General features: G+C 41.7%; 1 protein-coding gene and 1 long non-coding RNA gene across 3 annotated transcripts in view; one reads left to right on the top strand and one right to left on the bottom strand.

Moving 5' to 3' along the window:
* LOC112132632 (uncharacterized) overlaps positions 1 to 8094 on the bottom strand; it is a 109854-nt gene extending 101760 nt beyond the window's left edge. For both annotated transcript variants that reach the window (XR_008523784.2, XR_010139213.1), the window contains exons 1-2: positions 7955 to 8094; positions 202 to 361 (exon numbers count right to left, since the gene is read on the bottom strand). This is a non-coding gene — a long non-coding RNA (uncharacterized LOC112132632). The remainder of the gene's footprint in view (positions 1 to 201; positions 362 to 7954) is intronic.
* Positions 8095 to 8398: 304 nt separating this feature from the next.
* Positions 8399 to 11053, top strand: EIF1B (eukaryotic translation initiation factor 1B). Its single transcript, XM_003776276.5, has 4 exons — positions 8399 to 8620; positions 9546 to 9709; positions 10119 to 10220; positions 10614 to 11053. Exons 1-4 carry the CDS (start codon positions 8590 to 8592, stop codon positions 10656 to 10658), a joined length of 342 nt encoding a protein of 113 aa, XP_003776324.3. The 5' UTR covers positions 8399 to 8589; the 3' UTR covers positions 10659 to 11053.
* The last annotated feature ends 9014 nt before the right edge of the window (positions 11054 to 20067 follow it).

The raw sequence follows: 20067 nt of genomic DNA, 5'->3' as shown, positions 1-20067 counted from the left end.
GGGAATACTGGCTCATGCCACCATGCCTGGTTAATTTTTTGTATTTTTTATAGATCAGGGTTTCACCATGTTGCCCATCCTGGTATCAAACTCCTGAGCTCAAGTGGTCTGCCTGCCACAGCCTCCCAAAGTGCTGAGATTACAGGTGTGAGCCACCACGCCTGGCCAGGGCTCTTTTTTATGGAACTGAAAAACACATACCTGGCTCGTGAATGAGGAAAAGGTGAAGAAAAATCCAGAGAAGGTAGCGCAGTTGTAGGCTCAGACACTGGTCATGCCATTGAGGTGAGTCAGCTACAAAGGTGCTTCTTTCCTTCCAGTTTCCAAATCATGAAAGATTAGTTCTTGTGATCCACCCAATCTGTAAACACACAAGAAAGTAAAGTCTGTGAAATGTAGTTCAGCCTAGCCAAGTTCTTATATTATAAAGCCATCATATAGAGAGAGGAAAAAGAAAAAAAATAACAGAGCATCAGTGAACTATGAACAACTTTAGCCTTAAATATGTGTAACTGGAGTTTCCAAAGTAGGGGAGAGAAGAGTGGGACAGAAAAATTCTAAGGAATAATGGAGAAAATTTTTCAAAATTTGATGAAAATTATAACTCTGAGATCCTAGAAGCTTAATGACTCTTAAACACAGGAAACATAAAACCTCTACACCAAGGCACATAATCATCAAATTGCTCAAATTGTTCAAAACTAGTGATAAAGGCAAAAATCTTAAAAGCAGTCAGAGAAAAAAAAATTTTACATACAAGGGACCAAAGATACAATGACAGCAGATTTCTCATTGTTTACAGACAATGTAAAGAAGAAGACAGTGGAGCCACAACTTTAAAGTTCTGAGAGGAAAAAAAAAAAAAAGGCCAGGCATGAATGGTGCAAGCCTGTAATCCTAACACTTTGGGAGTCCAACATGGAAGGATCACTTGAGCCTGGAGTTTGAGACCAGCCTGGGCAACCAACCTAGCAAGCCCCGTCTCTATCAGAAAACAACAATTGTCAACATAGAATCCTATACCCAACAAAACCAGTCTTTCAAAAATGAAGGTTAAATAAAAATATTTCAGACATGCAAAAACTTTAAGAATTCATCACCTTCAGACCCACACTACAAAAAATAACAAAGGAAGTTCTGCCAGCAGAAAGAAAATAATACCAGATAAAAATATGGATCTATACAAAAAATGAAAAGCACTAGAAATGGTAACTTTTTGGGTAAATTTTTCCTATTAAACCTCTTAAAAAGATAATTAACCATTTTAAACAAAATAAGAATGATGTAGTACAAAAGTAAAATGTATAAAAACACAAAAGGCTGGGAAGAAAGAAGTAGATATACATGTTTGTCAAGTTCTAATACTGTATGTAAAGTGGTACAAAATACATGTACTAAACACATCCTATGAACAGGCATTTTTGGGCCCTAGTTACAATGATGAAAACAATCTACCCCCTCTCCTTGAGGAATTTACCTCCTCCTGTACTCTCCCAGGAAGCTTAATCAGCTTTTACACTGAGCAGAAAAACTGCAGGGTAAGACCTTTTTTTAAAGTGACCTTCTTTTTAATGTTTCAGTTGTACGCTGGCAATGCATTATGGAGCAAATGACATAAGATGCAGCCACTATTTTAATGTTAAAGAAATATGTGCCTGTAGATAAGATATATTGTTATATACTACCATTAAAGTTCATTCTATGATCACAAGAAAGGACTGAAGGTTCCACCTCCAGGTCAACTGAGATTACAATCAACATCTAACCAAAAGTCCCCAATTTCATTCACAATGAAGCTCTACAATTAATAATACTCAAACACATTTTCTAAACTTATTTCAATAAGATTGAAATTACTCCCATTTAAACAGATGTGATTCTAAGAATGTCTATTTTTAGATGGGAGTTGCATAAGTTGCCAGAAATGGATCTGGCAATGTCAAGGTTATGTCTCACTGAAAAACAGACATAATTTAACCTTTGTGGGGGGAAATATGCTATCCTGCGTCTACCCTGGAGCAGATGGATACATAAGCATGGATGTAGGCAGAGAGTGGCAATGGGTGGGCCTTTTTGCTTCAAGCACCCCACCATGCACATACTTGTCCTTTCCTAAGGGGGTAATATATATAAATCTGGTGGCAGCAAAGGGGTTTTATTTCTGTTGTTTATTCTGTATCCATCTTTCCTGGACTATTCCAGTGTAATCAAGTTGCATAAATTGACTGACACCATTCTAAGAAAAATTTTATTGTAATGAACCAAAGTGACTAAGGCTATAATGAGATTTCACAAGAGCACAGAATCACAGGAAATGAAAAGGGAAACACCATATATATTCTGTAGAAAAATGTGTAATGTTCTAGCAACTGCCCCAACCTCACATCAGAATCAGTCACTTCCAAGCATTCTCATTGTACAACTCCTGGAAAAGGTTTTGAACAATTAACTTCATCTTCTGTGCCATACACTATAGTAAGTGCTTGTGATACATTTTCTGATGCATTCATTACAAAATCCTATGAGGTATAAATTATGATGTCCTTTTCACAGAAGACTGAGACTTAGAGAGGTAAAGTTTTCACAGCTATTAATGGCTAGACAAGAATATGATGCCAGATCTCACTCTTAAGCCTAGACCTTTACATTCTATTCAAAGCATAAATAAGCCATTGGGTCCAGGTATATTCAAATCATACATTGGACCATAAGCCACTACTGCCCCAGAAGCCCACAAGGAAGATAAATTCTCAAGTGTCAGTGGTGAAGGAAAGAAAAATACCATGATTGTAGGTCAAGCTTATGACTGAAACCCCAACGCAGAGCTGTTAGGAAAGCTGGGCTGGAACATAAAGCCAAAGATTGGAGGCCTCTGAAGCCAAATCCCTCCCCTAACCCCATCTTAACTCCTAGGACCAGCTGGCTCTATGGGAGGTGGGAAACTGAAGAGATGAGAAAGCTCCAAGACACAGGAGATAAAAGGGAGAAAAGAAGGTGGTTAGGTCTGCCCCAATGAACTTCCAGGTATTTGAGAAAAGGGGATAAAAAGTGAGATGCATTTACGTACATGACCTGTCAACATACAATAGCCTTGTCCTCTAGTAAATATGTCCAATCGAATGTCCCATGAGCTTACCCCTCTGATTAGCAACACTCCATCATGAAAGGAGAGTAAGCAGTTTTTGGGAGAGGTAATTCACCATGGGCCCTGAGGGTGCCTGCATGTTCTTATTGGTTTGCCAAGAATGCAAGGCCCTGACCACATTTTACCTTGACCTTTTCTCAGAGTTGTGTTTGCAGCGAGCAGCCCTGAGGGATGAGGAAATATCGCAGCCCAAGTCAAGCTTGTTACTGCTTATAATAAAAGCAACAGACTCCACAAGCACAGTGTTCCTCTCCTGTAATACAACCCACTGCATGTGTAGGCATCAATCAAGACCCACCTGTGTTGGACTTGGGTCCAATCCATGGGTCTTAGATTTGTGGGCATAGGAAACCAGCATTAACACTAAGCTCTGGCTACTGCTTTTGCCATGAGTAATAAAGGCCTATCTCTAACGCAAGAGTCTCTGTTTCAGTACCCATGAAACTGTGGCAAGCTAACCTGTTAGCCTGCAAGTAGGATAAAAATCTCAGACCCTTCACAGTTCTTGACGGCAGGAGGGGAGAATGAAAGGGAAGAAACTCGAATGCAATACTGTCCCTTCCTTGAGACCAGAAGTTATGTGGCACGGCCATGTATCCACATTCCCTCCTAATTAAGATCACCAGTGGGGAGTTACTATGTCAGGGAAATTTCCTTGTATTTATTGAGTTAGCTCCATTTAGTCTTCAACCTCGCAGGCCTTGAAATTTTCTTATTCTGATATGCTTTATAAATTACATGTTGGCTTGGTTTAACTCTCCTTTTAGATTCAAAAGCTCTCTGAAAATAAGAAAAACTATTGACTCTTTAACATGTACATAATTTTTATTTCTGTTTAATATTATACTCCGTGGATACTCCACATATAATGTGCTAATTGTCAGCATGTTGATCATCATCACTATTAACGTTTTTAACTAAGAGCCTACAAATACAGATCCCATTCACCCACCTTCCTTACTCTTCTCCCAGGAAAATGGGAGAGTACAAAGCATATGATATTAGGAAACAGGCCTAGGTTATGACTTTCTCTTCTGTGGATCTTCTGATCCATTCTACAGAAACACTGACTCAATAATCATGTATTTTAGACATAGAGATAGCAACTAAATTGTTTTATTCATACCATGCACATTATTAACCACTTGACAACACAGTTGTAGCCAGGAAATGTAATTTTAAACTCTCAGCTACTTAACTCTCATTTAAAGTTGAGACGTGAGAAATACTAGTTATGATCCTCAAAGGACATTCATTCTTTGGGGTTTCTCTTTGTACCTTGTCTCCTGGAAATACCAGTAACCTTGGCTCATCACTTGGGAATAGTGATTTCCCATTTCACTAATTCAGTAAAGAGACCCTGAGGTCTTCCCAATTGCGGGAGGGCAGAAGCTGTCCATAGCGAGATTTGGATATCTGCTCAAAGTACTAGGCAAACATTCTTTTTGCCCTTCAATATGTTCACATTTTCTTACCATTAGATATGCAAGATACAAAGGGCTTGTTTTAGGGTACACACTCAGGAGAAGAAAAGGCTGCCTGGCCTGCTTTTACATAGAGGGCCTTAAGCCTTCATGCAGGCTATGTGGAAGTTCTCTTAGTCTCATGAAATCCAGCACAGTTCAGGAGATTTTACAGTTTGGAGGAAAAGCTTTGTAGTAATAACCAGAGTTATTTAAACTGGAATTTTCCTTCTACTTATTGTCTATCAACCAGTCTGGAGTCAGGTTTATCAGTTTGGGTTCTTTGAGGAGCAGACATCAAGATGGGATTTGATGTGCAAGAAATTTATTGGGGGAAATGCCTGTGAAGGACAGAAGGAAGAAAGGTTGAATTAGAAGAATCTCAGACTTCAGCACAAATCTAAGAAAGTTCAGCCAGGCCAATGGAGAGTCCTTGAGCCACAGTTGCCTGTCAGAGAAGTTCCACATCTCCCAAGAACAGGCCTGCTGTAGCATCTTTGTTGTGCTCAGTCATTGGCTAGGAATGGCTGATGGGAAGTGTGGCCTTAGCGGGATGCAATGCTGAATTCAGAGCATAGCAGCTGGGGCTGTTCATCAGTTATGCCCACTGACGCAGGAAATCTGAGTGGTGCATTATCACATCCACCACGGTAGGCAGCCTAAGGATGGATGAGGACCCAAGTTTCCAACCAGATAACACATCCTCATGACCAGCAGATATAAGAAACAGCTGCAAAAAACCCACCATTGCCTTCATTGTGGGCAAACTGCCAGGGTTGCTTCCACTACATCACAGTGTTCCCTTTATGAGGGCCCAAGAATAACACCTCCTGTGGCTCAGGGCCTGGCAAAGCTATTCCTCCTGCACAACTGGTATGTTTTCATCCTGTAGACGTAAAGATTTTCTAGCTGATTTCCTCTTTGTCTTAACTATCAGAAAGTTAGAACCAGACTTGGGGTTCTACCTTCAGCTTTAGGTGCTTTTCAATTATTATCTTCCATAATTCCTTTACTCAGCACAACTGTTCTCTGTGAGTGATCTAAAATGCTTTTCTGAATTAAGACAAGAAATAATTACCTTAACCTAGGCTGGTACCATTTAGAACTAAAAATGCTAGATTTTAAATGCTTCAGTTTATTCTTTTTATGATAACTTTACACACTGGCCAAATTCTTTAACTCTAAACTAGTGCTATCTAGTAGAAATAGAGCATGAGCCACATGTAATTTTAAGTCTTTAGTAGCTACATTAAAAAGGTAAAAAGAAATAGGTGAAATTAAGACAATTTAAGTCTTTGGAAGCCTACTGTATATTTTCTACTTACATCACATCCCAATTTAAATCAGCTATACTGCAAATACTCAATGGCCACATGTGGCTAGTGGTTTCTGTACTGGACACTGCAGGTCTAAATACAAAGACTATGAATCATGAGAGTTAGAAGAGCCTTAAGAATCACAACTGTATCTGATCTGTATTCATATTGGCTTTGATTAAAGATTTCTGAGCTCCTGGGGGTTTCTTTTTTTTTTTTTTTTTTTTTTTTTCCTCACTCCTGAAGGTTTCTGATGCAAACACTAAATTTAAGAAAAGTGAGTTCTCCTGACAGGGGTAATGACCATGAAACCCTAAGATTTCTGGAATTTTTCTTTTAATTTCTCTATGTTTGTAATTTTTTCTTCACTGGATCACCTTCGGCTTCTTCTGAGAAATAAAGTAATATAAAATACTCATGTACATCTACTAAGAAAGAAAGGAAACAAATAGAGATGCATTATCTAGATTAAAAATTATTTAGAAATTAGAGAGAGTATTAACGTAGGGCACAAAATTGAACTAATAAAATTACTTTAAAGCACACTTATTTAGATATTTTGATGCTCCTTGTTTTGGAGCCAGCTCTAAACTTTACACCTCAATTTGGGATAAGAAGAGTGTTTTCCATTTGAATCAGGGCTGGAAGACCACAAATGTGGTTAGATTTCTGAGAGTTAAGAATTTGATTTTTTTTTCAGGCATTAACCTACAAAAGCCTTCATTTCCACACCTGGTGCATAGAGTAATGCTTACCTTATAAAATAGCTATGAAGATTAATAATGTTATATATAAGCTTTGTAACAGGCAAATAGTAAGTACTAAATAAATGGCACTTATCATCACTGTTAATTACAAAAGACTGTCAAATCCAGGTATTCTTAACCTGGAGTCTGCAGATCCTTGGCTCATGGATAAAACTGCAGGGGTAGAGATCCCTAAAACTGGATGGGGAAAGATTACATCTGCATTTTCATTAACCTCTAAGCAAAATTTACCATTTCTTTCCATTATGAATAAAGGCAACATCATAGTATTAGAAGGACCTGTCACTTTGCACCAATAGAAGTCACACATACTTTCATATTAAATTTCTGATGTTACAGACATCACAAAATATCTTACATTTATCAGCTTTCTGAAATTACAGTATTAGACCTAATCTTGCTAGATCTTATTAGTGTATTAATAAAGAAATACATGTTATTAATGTATTTTTTAAATTTCAATATAATTGGTTTCCTTTGTAATCCTATGTACTCTGTGAACTTAAAACTTCTCATTATTCTGAGAAGGGATTCAGCAGCTTCACAGGGTTGCCACGGCACACACACAAAAGTTAAGAATCCCTAAATTTTAGTCTATCTCTTTGCTTCCAGAAAGCCCACCAAGTTTGACAATTGAACACACCTGCCTGAGTGAGCCAGTTCCCAAAGTCTCGGGTTTATTTTTCTTTGCGTGACTTGATAGGAAGATATTACGGTCTGGTACATGACTCCATCAATTAACCTATTTGCTGAGCTCACCTTCAGCTTATACCTGGCATCTTTCCTGAATTCTGTGTTGGGCCTTCTGAGGCACACAAAATGAGCTGACAAGCTGATTTTCTGGTATGTTCTGTTCACACACACCTGGCCCCCACTCGATGCCAGGCCCAGGATGAAGCTGGGCAGTGATTCTCAAGCCTGATCCCAGACCAGCAGGCAGGATCAGCGTCACCAAGGAGCTTATGAGAATTGCAGATTTTCAGGTCACACCCTAGACTTCCTGAAACAGAAACTCTGGGGTCTATCAGTGTTTTCTCAAGCCCTCCAGAGACACACGCTTGAGTCTGAGATCCACCGTGCTAGGGAATCGGAGGTCCGTCCAATCCTGGAAAGAGAGGCTCCCATCTCCAGCACTGGTTGAGACTAACACCGCTCCTGCAACTGGGGTTGGAATTTCAATGCAGGTAGGGCTGAGGGGCGGCCAATGAGTTGAAAGCCGGAGCAAGGGGACTTGTTTTGTTCCTGCACCCCGAATTTACTTACATTACCCGGGGCCTCGAGGGTGACTGATAGAGATTAGCCCTGAGCGTCGGCCCCTCGGCACCGCCACTGCACAGCGAGAGAAGGGGAGTCAAGAGAGACGCTTGAGTCCCTTGACTGTCCTCCCCTACGAGCTCTCTGGGAAGAGAGCCCCAGACCTGCGAACTCTGGGCCGCTCTGCGGCCGCTTGAACACTTCGCGGGTCTTCCGCCCCGCGCTAGAGGGCGCACTCCGTGACGGGAATTGCGGCCTCGGCCGCCCCCGGCCTCGGGGCTTTCCGGGCTCTGCTGCCTTCGGAAAACTACAAGTCCCAGGATGCTCGGCGCGGGAGGGTCACGTGGGAGGGGCCGCGGGCGCGGCTAAATAGTCTCCATCGGCCATTTTGTGGGAGAAGCCGCAGCGCCGCCTCTTCTCTCGCGTCCTCGCATCCGTCGCCGCCGCCTCTTCCTCCGCCTCCTCCTTCGCCTCTTCCTGCCTCCTCCCGGCTTCCGCCGCCGCCACTCCAGCCTAATCCCAACCCCAGGGCGAAGCGTTTTCTTATTTATTTCCGTTTTCTCGCCACTACAGCCTCCTGACAAGGTGATCCGGGCGGGCCCCGCAGGAATTTTATCCCCTCACCGGCCTCACACTAGTATCGCATGTCCACTATCCAGAACCTCCAATCTTTCGGTAAGATCCCGTCGTCGCTGCCTACCTCCCTTGCCCCGCGCGCATCTCGGCCTGTTGCCCGCCTGGACCACCGCCCCTCGGCGCCCCCTTTCTGCCCTCCCCGCACCCCTAGTGGGGCTTTGTCTCGGCGCCCAGAAAATGGCGACGGAGCCCCTGGCGACCCCCTCCCCGAGGACAGCGCCGGACTCCGAGCCCTCCTCTCGGAGCCCCGGCCGCGGGCCCTGCGCTACCCCCTGCCCCGTCCTTGACCCAGCTCTCGCCTCCGCTTCTACCCCTTGAAACCTTGGCGACCCTATTTCGTGGACTCCTAGATCGGCCCTGCTACTTGCAAAGGGTATGCCGGGCCAGGGGAATCAGGGATCGGCGCCCGTTCTCTGGCAGCTCCTGGGGGCACTTAGGGAAAGATGCGGATGCAGGCCTCTGATCTGTCACTGGCCAGTGGTTCAGTCTTCTCTGCTTGCGTAGCAATTTGTAAAATTACGCCTCTTGATATATATGTAATCTACTTTTTTTTTTGGCAAGGCACAGTTACGGTTAAATGATTAAGGTGGGCGTATTCGAATGTTTATGTTTTCATCAGAATGTAATCTAGATGACGCACATTTTTATAGCGGCTGCAATATTAAGGTTTTCTAAACTTCCTTTTTCTCATTAGGGGACCATATTCAACGATAACATTATCTATCTATAACAGCGTTTTTCTACAATGGACATAGCTGTTCAAATGTTTCTTTTTTCGTGAGAGTACCTTGGGGGTTTTATTAATACTCCACCCGCATCTCCATTCCTACCGGCAAAAACAGCAAAGGCACTAGAACCTTCATTGATGACTGTCTGGATTGGTAGTATAATGTATTTCTGGAAAGTACTTCTTAAAAAATATTTTTCTACTTTGGATTTTTTTTTTTTTTTAATCCATTCGCAGACCCCTTTGCTGATGCAACTAAGGGTGACGACTTACTCCCGGCAGGGACTGAGGATTACATTCATATAAGAATTCAGCAACGGAACGGCAGAAAGACACTGACTACTGTTCAGGGCATTGCAGATGATTATGACAAAAAGAAACTTGTGAAAGCTTTCAAAAAGGTAAAGGGATTAGGAAGAAAGGATTAGAGTTACTGATGCACACCTCTTAACTGGATTATGATTCACACCTTTATATCGGCGTGGATGAAAATGACTAGACCAATAAAGTTGTTCTCATTTTTGTAATTAACATGTAAATAGTTATTCTCCCAGTGTGGTCTCTCATTTTAAAAGAAGATTCGCGTTGCTTTCAAATAAATTTAAATGTGAAATATTTAGTTCTTGATGTTACACATAAAATCATTTCCTGGTTTACAAATTAATTTGGAAGGATTGTGGATTATAGAAGACAAAATCTGTTTCTCTAAATATGGTCTAGCTTACTGAAATAGTTAATTCTGTTCATACGGTGAAATAAAACCTCATAGTAGTTGACTAAATTTTGTTGTATATTTATGCACTTTTCCAGAAATTTGCCTGTAATGGTACTGTGATTGAACATCCTGAATACGGAGAGGTTATTCAGCTTCAAGGTGACCAAAGAAAAAACATCTGCCAGTTTCTCTTGGAGGTGAGTGATTGGGTGCTTTATGTGTAACCTTGAGATTGCTTTTAAAATTGTATTTAAAGGCAACATGATTTGTTTTCTACTAAGTAAAAAATCATACAAATGAAGGAAATTAGGTGAAATAAAAACATGGTACTTATTTGGAAAGCAAAGACCTTCATCTGGTTTGTCATTAGAGTATTCTGATCATTTCTGTATATACACACACAGGATATTTCTTGGCATGTAAAGTATTCAAATACGTGTTGAATTGTTGGCTATCAGCAGTGCATGCCACAGACAACAGTGTTGCAGTAAGCTGTTGATAGTGATTCTTTTTAATTGCTCTTCCATGTTTTCTTAATGAATTTTTATATTTCTCAGAGTTATTTTGCTAAATTAGATTTTATTTTACAGGTTGGCATTGTCAAGGAGGAACAGCTTAAGGTTCATGGATTCTAAAATGAACCTAAATACGTGGAGAATTTCTTGAATAGTTTTGTTCTCTAAACCGGTTTGGCTGCCTTGTGAAATGATTCCCTGCAGTAAACGGACTTTTCATTTATTTAATCATTCAAACTTCCATTCACATCTGCATGATTACAGAAAACATGGGGTATGTAGACTAGTAACACATAAGAAAATTGCAGTAAGATGGTAACAAAACCTCATATTGTCTTTACATGTTTCCAATGGAAAATGTTTTGAGTGTTTATTGTTCAGTTTATTACGTTTCACTTGATTAAATGTTTTTTTTGTTGTTGTTGTATTAAACCATGTACGTTGCAGCTTAACAATAAAAAAAAAATCTATGAATCTTTGTGAGCAATTATGCTCCCAAATCTAAGCAAGTAAAATACACCTTTTGTCTTTCTTAATTGGAGTTCTCTTTCTGCAAATATTCCTTCTGATTAGCTTCAGCTGTTACACCCAGCGCTTAGAGGAGAACCTTTGTTATTTGTAGCTTGTGTTTTTCATCTACTGATTTAGATGCAGGAGTAGAAGTTCAGCCAGAGCCACTAGTCATGGCAAAGCAAGTAAAAGTTGTCAAAGAATTTATCAGATTGTAGTATTAAATGTTGTTAAAGAGTATGAAGTTTAACAGTATTAGCACAGAGTTATTTTCTGTGTTATCAGTTGTTACTGAGTTGCCAACATAAGTCTATCCTTAAGTACGAGATACTGTAATAGTCTTGTGACATAAAGTATATTTAGTCACAGGCACTTCCCTGCAAGTATAGGTTGATGGTATCACTGCCTTACAGATGGAAAACATTGGGCCTCAGGATAATTTCCCAAGAGTGCTAGAAAGTGACAGGGTGTCAGCCCAGAGATTCCAGCCAGGAAATTTCTTTTGCTACATCATGATTTTGGTATGTGTTTCACCAAAGTGAACCAGAGCCACAGATGACAATGACCAGGGGTGATAGTGGTGTAAGAAATAATCACGAGCCACGGTGTCTCATGCCTATAATCCCAGCACTTTGGGAGGCCAAGGCGGGCAGATCACTTGAGGCTGGGAGTTTGAGACCAGCCAGGCCAACATGGTGAAACTCCATGTCTACTAAAAATGCAAAAAATTAGCCGGTGCGCACCTGTAGTCCCAGCTGCTTGAGGCTAAGGCACCAGAATCTCTTGAAACTGGAAGGTGGGGGTTGCAGTGAGCCAAAGTGGCACCACTGCTCTCCAGCTTGGGCAATAGAGCAAGACTCTGTCTCTTAAAAATACATATAATTTGCAGTTCTTAAGAGATTTCTGCAGCTCATCTTCTTGAGTTCCAGGCTCCTTTCTATTAAGCAGTATTTACTTGGTTGTACGAGCCATGCCACTAAAACCATTTAGCCGATGCAAAGAAATGCATCTGCAAGGGCAAACTTTTTAGCTTACTACAGTTGGATAAGGATGGTATGGGGAAAAAAAAAAAAGTCTTATTTTGGGTCCAGTGAGCCCTAATGAGCCCTTGGCTATATTTTGGTGATACTGTTTTTGGGAAGACAAAATTAGCCTCCACAAAGTTTGACTCTTAAAGACACTAAGTAATAATAGGTTTGTTATTTTCTCACCTCATCCTTCCTCCAATACAGTAAGACAGACGTATTAAGAAGTATACACCAGAATATAGACCCAAATTTGATAAGCACATTTCTGGAGAACATCAATATAGTTTGATGAAGATCAAGAAGTTTGGGAGAATTTTCCAAGTTACTAAGAACCTACTTTTTCATCTGTAATATTGTATAATAGCACCCTGTTGAGGGGTGCTGTGGAAATAGTAAAGCAGAAATTTATATTAACAGCCACATTCAAGTGCTGCCTAAATAGATACATCTGCTGAGAGCTGAGCTAGTGGCAAGAAAAGAATTTATATAGATGGGAAAGAAAGCACCCCTCATCCCAGCACCCATAGACAAGCTCTGTAGTAATCACTTCCTATGTCAGTCCAAAGTGGGTGGGATTAAAAGGCTTAAGGAAAACTTCCCTCTGGATTTCATGAAGAGCACCTTTCCTGATTCTCTTCCCTTCAGCCTATGAGTTCCAGCACCTGATTGGACTTTGAACTTGTGGGGCAGTCCCAATCTTTAGAGCAAGAAAGAGACTAGGAGGCATTGTGTAACTGTGGAGGAAAGATAACATGTCTTAGAGATGCAGCAAACTGGCAGTAGCCAAACTGGATATCTCTCTGTGTCTTCCATGTTGGAAGGTCTTGATCTGCAGTTTCTTTAGTGGTTTATACTTCAGGGGGCACAATGCGTAATACCAAGTAGAAGACAAATAGGTTTATCCCTAGACTTTTAAACTTGGAGACGCCATTAGGAAGTTAAGACCTTTGGTTGAATCATAGCCTGGAGTAAAGTGCTGCCAGCAGCAATGTCCTCTACCTTTCAGTCCTGGCTCTCCTAAGGCTGAGGAAACCCCATGGAAGCAGTCTGATCAACCTGTCTAGGAACTCGAGTAACAGGAACTGTTCTCTTAACCATTCCAGAAACGGGGTGGCTCTGATCATATGGAAGGGACAGTTCTAGTTCCAGTCATGGTGGCAGTTAACCAGAATAACTTGAGAAATACAGAGTTGTAATGCAGGCTTCTGTGTGCCACGTGTATGCCACCAGCCTGGCTCCACCTAATGGAATGGGTAATGACAGCTTGGGAAAAGGCAACCTCATTCGACCACCTCCACACACCAGCTGCACTGGGTTTCTGAGGACTCCCCTTACCAAGCCAAAGGTCCATTTGGGAGAGAAACAAAGGCATGATCCTGCTGTGCTAAATCCAAGAGAGTCCTCAATTGTGGGCTGTGATCACTTGACAAGCAAGAGGTAGCCAGGTGACATTGTGCTTGTCTGGGATCAAAGGGCCAAGGGAATCAGCTAGAATTAAGCAGGAGCAAAATTATATAAGGAGGCCTCAGCATTGAACACTCTTCACATAGTCATGTAGGCACTTAACTCCTTTTTATCTGGATAATGGAACCATGGAAAAAAAAAAAAAACATAAGTCAGAGGAATAGGCTATATTTCCTCCCTCCTGGAAAACCATTCAGAGTGGAATTAATACTGATGAGAGGAGAGAATGCCAGACTCCTCCAATGTTCCTTACCCAGCATTATTGTGTTAGATGACTTTAGGGATTCTCTGAGCTACACGGGAGAACTTAAAATGGCAATTTAAGGCTGGGTGCGGTGGCTTATGCCTGTAATCCCAGCACTTTGGGAGGCCAAGGCAGGCGAATCACCTGAGGTCGGGATTCGAGACCAGCCTGACCAACATGGAGAAACCCCGTCTCTACTAAAAATACAAAATTAGCCGGGTGTTTTTTGTATTCCCTGTATGCCTGTAATCCCAGCTACTCGGGAGGCTGAGGCAGGAGAATCACTTGAACCCAGGAGGCAGAGGTTGTGGTGAGCCGAGATTGTGCCATTGCACTCCAGCCTGGCCAACAAGAGTGAAACTCCGTCTCAAAAAAAAAAAAAGAAAACTGAAATGGCAATTTAAACTCAGCATTGGCTTGTGAGGATACCATCGTGGGTCAGGTGGCTTACCTGGTAAGTCATCAGTCTGATTTTGAACCCACCACGGGTAGCAGTAGATCTGCTCTGGTATATAGATAGCTCCGCACTTGTGAACTGAGGGTGAGGGCCCTGATGCTGCATGATGCTGGATCTAGGTGCCTTCATCTCAAACTAGTGAACAGCCTACAGACATTTTTCATGCAAAAAGCAATGACATATAGATAGGCACCATTCATACAAGGCACAAAAGAAGCTTAAAGCCCCCACAGGGAATCTAATTGATCTCAGGCCTCATGCTCAGGCTTCAACTGTAGCTCCCTGTTCTAGCCTAGAGGGTTTTGAAGGGCCTCAGGTCTATAGAATGGTCCAGAAGGAGGCTAGCTTTAACCCCAGAGTTTGTCTCCATGTGTCCTTTACCCATTCTTACCAGGACGCCAGACCCCAGACCCCACATCCTGAGTCCACTGGCAAGGAACAACATACTGTCTGGAAAGTAGAGATAGAACTTTTTAAAAATGTTTTATTTTTATTTTTTATTTATTCATTTGTTTATTTTTGAGATGGAGTTTCACTCTTGTTGCCCAGGCTGGAGTGCAATGGCATGATCTCAGCTCACCACAACCTCCGCCTCCTGGGTTCAAGTGATTCTCCTGCCTCAGCCTCCCGAGTAGCTGGGATTACAGGCATGCACCACCACGCCCAGCTAATTTTGTATTTTTAGTAGAAACGGGGTTTCTCCATGTTGGTCAGGCTGGTCTCGAATCCCAACCTCAGGTCGTCCGCCCACCTCTGCCTCCCAAAGTACTGGGATTACAAGCGTGAGTCACCGCACCTGGCGTTTTTATTTTTAAATTTATTTTTCCCTTTTATTTTTAGTTGACATGTAATATACATGTTTGTGGGATACAAAGTGATATTGCGATACATGTACACAATATAAAATCAAATCAGGGTGATCAGCATATCCATCACTTCAGACACTTATCATTTCCTTGTATTGTGAGTATTTTAAATCCTCTTTTCTAGGTTATCCATGTCAGTCATGACAAATTCTGTGGGGAAGACATCACCAGACAAGGATTTGGTAGAAGGTATAATTCCTTGAAGTAAGAAAAGGCCAACGTGGGCACGGTGGCTCATGCCTGTAATCCCAGCATTTTGGGAGGCTGAAGCAGGTGGATCACCTGAGGTCAGGAGTTCCAGACCAGCCTGGCCACCATGGTGAAACACCATCTTTATTAAAAATACAAAACTTAGCCAGGTGTGGTGGCACACTCGGGAAGCTGGGGCAAGCGAATTGGTTAAACCAGGGAGGCGGAGGTTGTAGTGAGCCGAGATCACATCACTGTACCCAGCCTGGGCGACAGAGCAAGACTCTGTCTCAAAATTAAAGTTAAAAAAAAAAAAAAAAGAAAAAGAAAAGGCCCACCCCCATAAACATCCACTCTTAGTGCATCACTGCCATTGACTTGTTAAAAAACGCAGAAAAGCTTAGCCCAATACTAGCATCAGGAAGAATAGTAAATGAGTGGGCAGACACACTGAACGGGAACCAGTAACAGCCCACTTGGTAGATGAAGTATGTTGAAATGAAATATAGGGTACCCAGTGAATTATGCTATTACAGAAGAAATTGAAAGGGGACGGATTCCTGTAAGTATGCAGTCCTTTATCACCCCCTTGTGGCCACTTAAACAACTGGAAGGTTCCTAGCGGTTTACATACGTTATAAAGGTTTAAGTTGCAGTCATCATTAAAGCACCAGCTGACAGGTTTGATTTTGTCATCACTCAAATGTGATCCAGAAATTAGTCTAGCCAATCATTTATTATTATAATTCATATAAATCAATTGCCATTTTTCTTTACCTGGGAGAGACAACAATGTTTTCATGGTCTTGCCCTGGGGATATATAAAGCACCTCAGCTACTATCTACCACGGTGCTGTTAGAAGGAATTTAATTTAAATGTAAACAGAGACTTCTGTTTACAGCCTCCAGGGAATGAATGATTAAGCTAGAAAACAAGACTCCTAAATTGTCGCTTGTTGAGAAACACAGTCTGGAATTTGGATACACACACCCTAAATATTCAGTGCTCTCAATCTAAACCACTGTCTTAGGCCAATACAGAAGTTAATGTGCCTTTCACTTACAAGGTTGCCTAAAGGCTTTAGTCTGGGAAAAGCAGTGACAGGATTCCTTAAAACTCCTTAATGCCATTCCAGTAGACCTGAAGAACCCAGAACAGGACTCATTTGGAAAACTAATCATTAGGAACATACTCACTTGCAGAGCATCTGGCAGATCTCACCTGCACAGGTAGGGGAGGGCTAATGAGAGCTCAGTAGTAACCTGGAAATGGTGCTCTAGGGATTTGGTCCCACAGGAATCAACAGCAGCATCACCAGATGGGCCTCTGGTTAGAGATCCCCACAAGAGATGTTAAGAGGTATAACTTAGGAAACTATCTCTTTAACAACAGATCCTTTGGGCCTTTTTACATTTTTATCAAGCATTGCCCCTCATTTTCTCACTTCTCTTACATTAATAATAAAAATAGCTAATTCCTTTTCAGCACTTATATTGTAGGTCCTGCTCTGAGAGTTCTACATGCATCAGCTCATATAATTCTTTTCACAGACATCATGACCCAGCATAGATTCGCTGGCTTACCATCACAATCACACCCCTTGCAAATATCATCTCCTCTTGATCCTTTCTCCTTTTTTTTTTTAATTCATTTGACAAAACCCCAATGCAATCCTTGTTCAACCTAACTATCTGACTGCTCCACAACAGCACATAACACCTGGAGATAGCTGGGGGGGGGGCGGGGTGGCGGTAGGGAAGATGGCTTTTCTTTTTTCCTTTCCCTTTACCGGTTCCCCCTCCATCCTCCACTGAGCAAGGTGAAGGCTTGGTCTTATCCGTCATTGAGATATTTGACCGTCTTCATTTTTCCACCTCTAAATCTACCCTTTGGAGGCAATGTTGCATACTCTGTCTTCTTTCCCGTACAAGGCATGAAGTACACTTGCTCCACCCATCAAAACAAACCCCTCCATTTGTGTCCTGGGTACCATCTCCTTTTCTCCATAAAATACCACTGTAATTACCTCCTTTCTTCTGAATCATCAATTTCTTCCTCTCTACTGGATCATTTTCATCAGATGGAAACATTATCTAGTACTGCCCGTCTTTCAAATAGAAGAAAAGAAAACCATTGATCTCACATTCCCTTCAGCAAACAAAGAAAGAGCCTGCTTCTTTACCCCCAAACTCTTTCCCCAGTCGGCTTCATCTAAGTAAATGGCACTGCCATCCATAGAATTGCTCAAACCTAAAACTTTATCTTTGAATCTTCCCTTCCTTTACTGCCTTTACCCCATCCTATCTAATGGGGTCTTATTGTTTCTACTTGCAAAATGTATCATATCCATCCTTTCCCCTACCCGCAACTTCTGACTAGTGCACCTCACAAGCACCATTGTTTTGCACCTGGATTACTACAGTAGCTCTCCAGCTGGTCTTCTTGCATCCATTCACAACACAGAAGCCTGAGGATTCTCCAAAATTCAAGTGAGATTATGTCAGTTCTCTGCATGAAATCTTCCGAAGGCTTCTCATTGCACTTGACATTAACTCCAAACATATTACAGTGGCTTACAGGATGCCACATCACCTGTTCCCTGCCTATCCCTTGTTCTTGCCATCTATTCTCTGACTCTCCACTACACTACCAGACCCACTGGTCTTCAACCTTAAAGCATTTACACTCCATGTTCAGTTGGTCCAGAATACTCTGTCCTGCTCCCCATCTCCCTTCTTGTCCCTCAATTTCAGTTCAAACCTCATCTGAAGAAAGCCATCTCTGACCACCCAATCTAAATAAGTCCCTCACCACCCATCCCTAACACAGCACCCTGTATTTTGTTTTCTTAATAATACTTATCTTTATTTAACAACATCTTGCTCATTGTTTTGCTAGTTTACCTTGCATCTCCCTACCACTAACATGTAAGGTATACAAGAGATACTTGTAGGAGATGCTGTCAGTGCCTCACCCATATCCCTTGGCACTCACCTTTCCCACACATATGCCCTAGATGCTCCAACTGCAAGCATCTGTGTCCAACTGCAAGCATTGCTTGAGGGCATTCCCTGGCCCCAGGAGCATGCAAGGGATGGAAATACTTGAGACTGGGGCAGGATGGAAATACCAAAGAGTTAACACCTGCCCCTTGCACCCCTCACACTAGCAACCTTCAATCAATGGCAGGTGGAAATCGCTATATAAGTATCCCAGCTCGCTTACCCTCAGGTAAGAAAAGCATGGAAGCATGGTCTACATTGACTCCCAGGATTTCCCAGCAAGATTGGACCTCAGTTGCCGATAACAGTAACCTGTCAATAAAGTACCAATTATTGGCTCCCTTCCCTTCCCTTCTCTGTTTCATTTTCCCATACCTCCACCTACGCTTTCTGAGATCACCTCCCAAATAAACTACCAGCACTTACATCCTTATCATAGCCTTCTGGGGGAACCCAACTTAAGATATCTTTGTACCTCCCAACCCAGTTTAGATCAGGGTCTGAAATACAATAGGTGCTCAATAAATATTTGTTGAACAAATGAGTAAATCTCCCTCCCTGTGACCACCACTCACCCTTTGGGAAATTCCAGACTTATCTATTATATATAACGTATCTGTGGGTCATTTTCCATTTTGAAGATATTTGCAGCCTGTGTATCTGAGGTGGGAAGAGAATAGATATTTGTAATAGGATTGCTTGAACATAATTATTTCTGGTAAGCCATTTCCTTACTCTTTCTTTCATGCTTCTCCCCTGGAGTAGGAGAAGAAGAAGGGAATTCAGTTCCAGGAGAAAGGAAGCTGGAAAAATGAATGCCTGGCAGGGACATATTCTACCAGGGCCTTGAAAGACTTGGGTTCTAGGCCCCTATGTTCTTTGCTGACATTTTCCTAGTGGCCTAGCTTGCCCAGATGCTGGCTGAGACTTAGTTATCTTCTTATCACATCATTCTACATATGCAAGAAGTATCCCTGGGGAAAAGGATGGATTATTTAGTTGAAGGTGTTAGGAAATTTGGCTCAATAAAGAAAAAGCTGGGTCCCTACTCCATACCACAAACACTAGTGGATTACAATGGATTAAAGACCTAATTGTGAAAGGCAAAACTATAAAGGTAATCAAAGAAACCCAGAAAGATATGTTGTGACTGGGACAAAAAATAAGGTTCTTTAATTGGTCAAATAAGCTGGGTGCAGTGGCTCACACCTGTAATCCCAGTACTTTGTAAGGTAGAGGCGAGAAGATGGCTTATAGCCAGGAGTTCTAGGCCAGCCTGGGCAACAAAGCAAGACCTCGTCTCTATAAAAAATTTTAAAAATTAGCCAAGCATAGTGGCACACACCTATAGTCCCAGCTATCGGGAAGCTGAGGCAGGAGGATTACTTGAGCCCAGGGGTTTGAAACTGCAGTAAGCTATTATCACACCACTACGCTCCAGCCTGGGTGACAGAGTGAGAGACCCTGTCTCTGAAAAAATAATATGGTAAAATATACATAACATAAAATGTATCATCTTGACTTTTTTATTGCATATCAATCCTTTATTATACTAAACTAGAAAAAAAATGTAGTACAGTTATTCTGAAAAAGAATGCTGGGACCATGTGACAGGGCAAAGCAAGTAGAACACGATTAAGAAATCAGGCACGCTGAAAGACATATTTAGACATGCTCAAGAGGCATTTCACTGCCACAGAACAAGGCAGGGGAAGGACTCTAAAATATACAGCAGAATGCACTTCTACCCTTAGAAGTCAAAAGGCGT

The sequence above is a fragment of the Pongo abelii genome, chromosome 2 (genome assembly GCF_028885655.2).
Source record: "Pongo abelii isolate AG06213 chromosome 2, NHGRI_mPonAbe1-v2.0_pri, whole genome shotgun sequence".
NCBI classification, from domain to species: domain Eukaryota; kingdom Metazoa; phylum Chordata; class Mammalia; order Primates; family Hominidae; genus Pongo; species Pongo abelii.
Note: the sequence above shows the minus strand (reverse complement) of the source record. Positions and strands in the feature narration are given on the sequence as shown.